Source organism: Sphaeramia orbicularis, chromosome 21 (assembly GCF_902148855.1).
Source record: "Sphaeramia orbicularis chromosome 21, fSphaOr1.1, whole genome shotgun sequence".
In the NCBI taxonomy this organism is placed as follows: Eukaryota; Metazoa; Chordata; class Actinopteri; order Kurtiformes; family Apogonidae; genus Sphaeramia; species Sphaeramia orbicularis.
In genome coordinates this window covers 25778771-25787920 of record NC_043977.1, presented here as the reverse complement: position 1 = coordinate 25787920, position 9150 = coordinate 25778771, and the positions used below count along the sequence as shown (strand labels likewise).

General features: G+C 37.6%; 1 protein-coding gene across 2 annotated transcripts in view; it reads right to left on the bottom strand.

Annotated features, from left to right (window-relative positions):
• Window positions 1–352: 352 nt before the first annotated feature.
• LOC115411934 (cell surface glycoprotein CD200 receptor 2-like) overlaps window positions 353–9150 on the bottom strand; it is a 57058-nt gene continuing 48260 nt past the window's right edge. The window contains exons 1-6 of one of the 2 annotated variants that reach the window (XM_030124232.1): window positions 2895–3433; window positions 2561–2638; window positions 2158–2463; window positions 1007–1130; window positions 865–895; window positions 353–743 (exon numbers count right to left, since the gene is read on the bottom strand). In XM_030124232.1, the coding sequence (XP_029980092.1) occupies window positions 648–743; window positions 865–895; window positions 1007–1130; window positions 2158–2463; window positions 2561–2638; window positions 2895–2913 (654 nt within the window). In that variant the 5' untranslated portion in view covers window positions 2914–3433 and the 3' untranslated portion in view covers window positions 353–647. Of the gene's footprint in view, window positions 744–864; window positions 896–1006; window positions 1131–2157; window positions 2464–2560; window positions 2639–2894; window positions 3434–9150 lie in introns of those variants that run through there. The other variant, XM_030124231.1, reaches the window with a different exon arrangement.

Here is a 9150-nt window from a genome sequence, read left to right as displayed (position 1 = left end):
CTGAATTGTTTACATGTATTTAAATGTATTAAATATTTTACATCAGTAGATGCTTTTGGTTGAGGTTTTTCACACTGCAGGTTCATGTGGGTGATAAAATGAATGATGTGGTTTATTGCTATTATCCTCCTGATACCCAGTGGTGTATTTTTGTCCTTATGTAGGGGACAAGAATTTCAGTTTCACTTTGAATTAAAAAAAGAAGTTGTCGAAAGGAAAGGAAATTCCATTTAAAAAAAAAAAAAAAAGAAAAGAAATAAAAACTTGTATCTGAAAAAACATTTGCATCATGTTGTTTCCAATCAAGGCAATTATTTAATGTAAAAGAAAAAAAAACTTGAACTTTGCTGGGCCTCAGGAGGTTGTACGGTGAGTGTTTTAAGGGGTGTTTTATTCTCTGTGAAAAGTGATGTTTATGAGGGTTGAAAAACAAGAAGCAGCAGAGTGTGTCAGCAGAAGCCCACTCATGTACAACTGAGATGCATGTTTAATAAAAATATCAAAAAGGTTATAAATTATGAATTTTAAAAAGAGGATGTGAAAGTATAGCAGTTAACTGTTTTATTTCCTGCAAATCATTGTGTTCCAACATTTCCTGGTCCTATATTTGTGCAGTCTCTTCCTCTTTTTCATATACTGGACACACATTAATGTGCCATCGTACTGTACTGGAGCGGCTTATTATAGATGGGTCGTGGTCTAACATTCATTTCCAGGCAGTTTTCATAAATATCTTCTGTTTGCTGTAGAAAAAAAAATCAGATTTTTTTTTTTTTAAATCAAAGGTTAAAGACCTCTTACACAGAAAGAAGTTAAACAAAAATAGACTTTATGAACTAATGGGAAAATAATCAACATATTTACCTCTTCTGCAATGGATGATTGAATGGTATTTCTGCAAAAAAAATGGGAGATATTGGAGCTGCAACTCAACATCACTTATAGTTTGTTATCATTAGTCAATGTTATGTGCATTAGAATGACTTTAGAGCTGCATTGTACTTACTCTGGAGGCTTTTTGCACACTCTTTGAACAATGATCAAGATCAAAATCATCATAAAAGCCAGGCTACAAGTGCAAAAAACCGGAATCATTATCCTCATATCCAGTTTTCCAGCTTGTTGATTCTCTGTGGGGGACAAACAAACTGTTGAAAGCAGATATTACAATGCAGTCAGTCTGAATTTGAAGAGTGTAGGATGACAGTTTCATAAAGGAAGAGGAAGTGACATTCACTTGTGTTGTGAAGGTTCAGAACACCTACAGCCTTCTCTCATTTTTCAGTATACTTACTATGATGTCCAAGATGGAAATGTGAGATGCTACTTGTTTTGTAGATTTGTTTCAGAAAAAAATATCACTGGATCTTTTTTTTAATAGTGAAAAAAATGTGATGTTATAAACTTTCTGTGGACTCTCTTTGGGTGTACATGTCTCTGACAGTGAGGGAAAGGTAAACTGTTTTGTGCTACTGTGTATTTACTTTGAGGATTATCCAGAAGAGCAAATACAACAATTGCGCTGTTATAAATCACCCCACATTAACTTTGATCCCTTAACTCTTAAAGGCGTAGACATGTTTTTGTGTCAACTCCCAAATTATTTTTTCTCAACCTTTAACCATGTCTCTGCCTTTCCGAAGTAATTTATTGACATTTATGTTAGTATTTCCCTTTACATTTTGCATTTTTCAGTGAAAATCGGATATTTTCCTATGTTCAATCCACCGTTTATGTAGATATTCATAAAAGCTCAGTGTAAATTCAAAAGTTATTTCATCAAAAAAGTGAAAACTGAAGAAAAGGTGACTTTTTCAGCAAAATATATCATTACCTGAACGTAAAAACAAGTGTCTACAATGGATTACAATCTGTAAAATTGCATGGTTTTAACTGATGAATCAGTGTTGTGGAAAATGACGACATTTACACCTTTACTACAGAGCCTCTGAATGTCCAAATGTGTCATCTGATTCCACTGAAAATCTGAGAAACTGCATTTTACCTGAATTATTCCACTGTACATCAGTAGATACTTTTGGTCGCTTGAGGCGGTTGGGGTCTTTGTGGATTAACCTCTATTTTTTTTTCTCTACATTTTCTTTGTGAATTCTGTGTGTTGTATTCTATCATCTGTCATTTACTGTCATTACACACCTGTAATTATCAGCTCCCACTCCTTTTTCCAAACTCCTGACGGTGAAATGATATCACAGGTGTAGTTTCCTTCATGTTCCATTCGGACACTCTCAATGATCAGTGCATAGAGTTCATTTTCGGACTCAGACATACTTATGTTCAGACTTAAAGCTTCTGGAAACTGGTGAATGGGACTCTGTGGTTCAAAGCTGAGCAGGGGCTCCCCATTCCTTTTCCATGTTACTTGTTTAAGTGTGTTGAGAGACTCATTATTACAGTATAGCTTGACTGAACTGCCCACTACCTTAGAGAGTGAGTGTCTTTCTGAAAGCAAAACATCAGAAACAAAAACAGTTTTTACCGTGTGATCATTATGGCATCTAATCCACAGTTAAACGGTACAGAACAGATGTGGTTTTACCTTCTGCTGAGGAAATACAGACTATGCAACACAACAGAGACAAGGTCCTGACACGTCGAAATAGATTCTCCATCCCACCTTGAGACAAAGTCAGACTTCAAGTTAAATTCATAGTTTTGGTTGTAACATGCTGGAAAGTCATAGGTTAATTATTTAACCAAGGCTCCTCGTAAAGAATAAAATGCAGTTAAAACATATTGCCAATACAATGAAAACAAACTGATCGAAAAATTTTTAATAACTGATCATGAGAGGTGATGTCTGATCGTAGAGCAGTGATAGATTCAATGTCACATCCTTTAAACATGAAGATGAATGTAGTAACCACGCTTACCTTTAGTCAATGTCTGCATCTGCTGTTTTATTTCCTCACTTTAACTCTGTAATTGTAAATGAATGCTACCGGGGCTACAAACATCACTTAAATAGTAATGAAAGCTCACATCTCCCTGTATGACAGTATGTTTGGTATATACCCTATCAGCCTAACCTGGCCAAAACCCACAGAAGAAATAGTTTCCAGGAAGTGAATGTTCAGAGGATGTTGAGAGATGGTTGTGGTGGTCTGAGATATATGAGTAATGCACTTTCCAGGAGGTTGTTGTCAGCAACAAACGGCAAAATGTAGTAGAGCTATCCAACCACGATGACCTCCAGAAGTAGGAAAAAAGCATCTGTATCTGTGAAAACATCCGCTGACATAATGTTCAGTGTGTTATTAACAATAAACCTGCACAAATCTTATGTTTTCAGTTTTAAGGGGACACGTCTGAAAGTGCTTTTAAACAGCAGGTTGAAGTCTCCTATGTGCATTTTCAGAAACCTGTCCAAGTCACATGTCAAAGCAGTGGGTGGGATTTAATCTGCAATGATGTGAGGCTTAGTGTGAATGAGAAATTTTGTGGAACAATACACCTTAAGTAAAAAAAAAACAATAATAATAAATAAAAGTTGCAAAGAGTCAAAGATGCACAAAAATCCTCACAGATGTAACATGGTCCTTGATGAGGTTATTCAAACCAGTGCATTTACCACAACAGTGAATTAAACAGTCCTTTAAAGGTATTATATTTATTTGTTCAAATCTGAATTCTTGCTCTCAACAGAAAGGGGCAGCATTTTACACGAAAGTTGTGGCGTCTGCATCTGTGAAACCAGTCAATGTGTAAGATTGACAGAAATGCAACTATTGATACAAGTGTCAGTAACCAATGCAAGGATGTGATGTGTTTAAAACAGTGTTTTTCAATCTTGGGGCCAGGACCCCACATGGGGTTGCCTGAAATTTCTAGTAATTGATTAAAAAAAAAGAAAAAAAAACCCTTAATAATAAAAAATATATGGTGAGTTGAGAGAGACAATCACAATCCATAAAAGACATGACAAACTGTGAAGCTGAAACTGAAGCACTGTGGTACTGTTTATCTTTCAAATGTTCATTGTGGTCGGTTTCAGATGCTGCAGCTCTTTCATAATTCATAGTTTGAGTTCTTGTTTGTTCAGTATTAATTGTCAGCCTTGTAAATCCAAGCTGGACTGACTGTACATATCCTGACCAAGGAAAATAAAATTCTCACTTTGTGCAGTAATCTACACTTGGCTTTTCTGCCTTTGTCCATAATAATATACATTATATAGACTAAATGTCATCTAAAATTAATGTTTTTTTGCAACATAGCATAGCAAACTATTACGTGATCAAAAACAAATTAATTTTAGCAATAAAAATGTCTCCGTTTTGAATGTCTGGGGTCACCAGAAATTTGTGATGTTAAAATGGGGTCACGAGCCAAAAAAGGTTGGGAAGCACTAGTTTAAAACCTTCAAGTGTCTCAGCTTTCCTGTCAGTTATTCTTTTTTATTGTTCAGATCTGTGAAAGCAATGGTAAACTAAATAAAATGCACGATATAACCCAGACACCATCCTAACATTTGCACATTTGTGAGCTTTTGATACCAAACTAACTGCTGTTTATTTGTTTAAGGCAGTGGTTCTTAACCTGGGTTCCTAACCCTAGGGGTTCGGTGAGTCAGTCTCAGGGGTTCGGCGGAGGTCAAGACACACACTCGACTCATTAGTCGGGTGTGTGTGTCGGGCTAGGTCCGTGTATGTAAACAAACGGCTTCGGAGACTCTTTCTCTGATTGACATCCAATATACGCAGTGTATTGTTGTTGCTTATAGCACTACAACACAAAGGAACAGATTTTGCTGTGAAAATGACATGAGAGTGGCACTTGCCAAGGTGAAGCCACGCATTTCTGAACTGGTCTCTCAAAGGCAACAGCAGAAGTCACACTGATTTGCAGCAAATATTCATTATTATTGTAGCCTGATGGAAATTAGGTGATGGGTGTGTGTTAAAATGTTAAAAATGATAAATAACATAAATACAATAAGTTCATTATTGGAATACATAAGGTTAAAAATTAAAACCATTTCAGTGTGGTAGTATTAAAAAAGGTCATGTCTTTGTGAAAAGGTATGCAATTTGTTGTGAGTTCATGCACTGTATTGCTTTTGTTCTTTGAACACAGTGATGTTAATGCACGGTTCATTTTGTGCACCAGTAAAACATATACCCGTGTCTTGAATTTGAAAAAAATCATATTTCATTTTTTAATAAAGAAGGGTTCGGTGAATGCGCATATGAAACTGGTGGGGTTCAGTATCTCCAACAAGGTTAAGAATCACTGGTTTAAGGCAATGGTTTTCAAATCCAGTCCTCAAGGACCCCTGTCCTGCATGTTTTAGATATTTCCCTCTTCCAGCATACCTGCAAGTCATTACATCATTATCAGGCTTCTGCAGAGCTTGGTGATGAGCTGATCATTAACTGAACCAGGTGTGATGGAAGAGGGAATATCTAAAACATGCAGGATAGGGGTCCTCGAGGACTGGATTTGAGAACCACTGGTTTAAGGGAACATTTAGAAACAGGAAGGTTGGAGTCATATACATGTTTTACCATACTGCTTCCTAGTGGTGATTCAGTCTCAATCATCACAACCTTTAATTATCCTCCTAAGACCCAGTAAGTAAAGATTTTGGCGTTTTTATATTAATTAATCACCTTGATTGGAAACAGCATGATGCACCCGTTTTCTCAGACACATTATTAATTTATTTATGGAATGTCCTTTGCGGTAGGCTTTTTTTTTTTAACCTATAAAGACCCAAACAGCCACCGGCGACCAAAACCATCTACTGATTAAAAATGTTTAATACCTGTTGATCCATTAATCCTATCAGTTCATGTAAATAATTGGTGTTAAATGCAGTTTTTCATCTTTTCATGGTCATCAGTTATGACCCATTTGGACGTTCAGAGGCTTTTGTAGTTACCGTGGAAACACTGTCATCTTCTACAACATTGATTCACGAGTAAAAAACATGGAGCTTGTTTAATGACAGTGGATGGAGACACATGATTTATGTTCAGTTAATGGTATATTTTACTGAAAAAGTCACTTTTTTTCAGTTTTCTCTGTTTTGATATAAGAACTTTTAAATTTAATTTGAGCTTTTATGAACATCTACATGATCAGTGAATTAAATATAGGAAAATACATGATTTACACTGGAAAAAATACAAAATAAAGAGGGTAATATTACAATAAATGGTGATGAATCACTTAAGAAAATGTAAATATGGAGGGGGAAAAAAATCTTTGGGAACTGCCACAAAAGTAGCACTGGGTCTTTATGGGTTCAGTAAAGCTGTGAAACTCTTGTCCACTACAGAGGACCAAAATGCATTGCTGGGTCTCAGGAGGATATTATATAAAATTACACAATTTTACATTTGTTATATTTTCTGTATTCTATTGTGGATGTCTTAAACTAACTGCAGCTGTTTTACATAACAGAGGGAAAACATCTGCATCCACCGGTATAAAAATGTACAAGAATGTCATGTTTTCATCACTACTTCCATGTCACTCTGTAACAGTTGAGATTTGACTGACACTATTTTAATAAAGTCATTTCTTTGTGCTCATCTTCACCTCAAAGTCCTTCTTCTTTGAATGGTAACTGCTCCACCCATTTGTTTCAAACATCCTTAACGGAAGCATGTTTATCTTTCACACATAGATCAACTCTTGTCTCCCTGCTGTCAAAGCAAAGCACTCTTGATAATACATGAAAAGCCTGACTCACCATCTCATAAACTGGCAGTAGGGCGAGGTCAAGGGCATTACGGATGGACAGACAATCCGTGTATCATTCGTTCATTTGTTTTTCAATTTAAAACAGTGGTTCTTAACCTGGGTTCGATCGAACCCTCGGGGTTCGGTGAGTCAGTCTCAGGGGTTCGGCGGAGGTCAAGACACACACTCAACTCATTAGTCGGGTGTGTGTGTTGGGCTAGGTCCGTGTATGTAAACAAACGGCTTCGGAGACTCTTTCTCTGATTGACATCCAATATACGCGGTGTCTTGTTGTTGCTTATAGCACTACAACACATCCGGAAGTGTTTATAATCTCTTCCACTTGTCTGACGATGAATTATTTGAGTATTTTCCACATCTTTGTTATGACTTTTGCTACTTCCTGTTAACCACGGAGGCAGCCATGTGTAGTGTTTGTTTACATTTTCGGTCACCGCACTGGTCAGTTACAATCATGTGACAACCGACGCACCGTCGCGGATGGAGAAAGAGAGTGGCACTTGCCAAGATGAAGCCACACATTTCTGAACTGGTCTGTCAAAGGCAACAGCAGAAGTCACACTGATTTGCAGTAAATATTCATTATTATTGTAGCCTGATGGAAATTAGGTAATGGGTGTGTGTTAAAATGTTAAAAATGATAAATAGCATAAATACAATAAGTTCATTATTGGAATACATAAGGTTAAAAATTAAAACCATTTCAGTGTGGTTGTATTAAAAAAGGTCATGTCTTTGTGAAAAGGTATGGAATTTGTTGTGAGTTCATGCATTGTATTGGTTTTGTTCTTTGAACACAGTGATGTTAATGCATGGTTCATTTTGTGCACCAGTAAAACATATGCCTGTGTCTTGAATTTGAAAAAAATCATATTTTATTTTTTAATAAAGAAGGGTTCGGTGAATGCGCATATGAAACTGGTGGGGTTCAGTACCTCCAACAAGGTTAAGAACCACTGATTTAAAAACAAAAAAAGAGTTGTTTTTTTGTTTTTCATTTTCAAAACCAGAATGAAAAACGGATAACGATTCATTTTTCCATTTCCCGATTTTGTGCTCAAATGAAAAATGGAAAAAACGGATAACGACCGTTTCATTCGATTTTGCTATTTTCAATATAGTTAAGTTGTCTGACCCAGAAGTAGTCGTTACTAGGGGAAAAAATAAACAAACGGAATCATGGCCGGACTGGAGGAATATTTTGCTATAATTAAGCAGCTGTTTGATATGTATGGAAGCATGTTGCATTCCCAGCTCCTGTGGGCCTGACAGGAGCCAGCGCTTGGAGCCTGTAAACAGGCTTCCTGCAGGGCACGACGCGGCAACGTGGGAGTTGGAGGCATTAATGAAGTCAAATAAAATGACATTCGACAGCATTAAAGAAAATATAAACAGCAGAAGAGTGCAAATGTACGGAGCTGGACCAGAGCTGGACCGTTTCTGTAGAAGATTCGTTTCGCGGAGCAGTATCTGTTTTGGTCCGATGTGTGTTTGGACACCGGGACAGATCTGTTAAGCGGTTTCGGGCCGAGTCGGTCAGCGATTCTGTTCCAGATCCGTCCCAGTATCTCTTTGCTATCTGGGAATTTATGACTCGGATCTGATGGAGAGCATGACTCAGAACTAGATCCAGGGAGGAGTGGCTTGGTCTCCCAGTTCACTGCAGTTTAGAGCAGCTCCAAGCCCCACAGGAGCCGGGGCTTTCAGGGCGCCAGGCTAGGAGGTCAGAGCACAGCTTGGTTCTGAGTTCTGAAACTAGTTCCATAATCCTCAAAGGGAACTCATTCCGAGATCCTTAAACGGAACGGGTTCCTTAAACTACGGAACGGGTTCCGAATAAGCAGCTCAGATAGCAAAGAGATACTGGGATGGATCTGGAACAGAACTGCTGACTGACTCAGCCCAAAACTGCTTGGCAGATCTGTCCCGGTGTCCAAACATACATCGGACCAAAACAGATACTGCTCCGCAAAACGGATCTCCTACAGAAACGGTCCTGCTCTGGTCCAGCTCCATTGTGCTGGAGTCTCCCACATTCTAGATGCGTTTCAGATCCGTTTGCCAGATTGGTGCCAGACCCATTAGCCCAAGCTTATGTACGACATTATTAATGTTGATGTTATTATTATTACCATCATTATCATCATCAACTGGCCTATTGCTATTGTCGTTGTTTAGGCTATATGCAAAATACCAAGATCAGATCAGTCTAGACAGGTCATGAATTTGCAGGGGCTAATACCTGACTGTGGAAAAATTAAGACCAAAAATATCTATACGCAAATGAATGTATGAAGCTGAATCAAGGATGTAGCCTATATATCTGTTTAGCATGGCTTACTTTTTAGTCTAAGTCGTTGTGTTTGTCTGGACAACTAGATCTTCAGTCAAGAAACAACGCATATAGATGAAACAGTT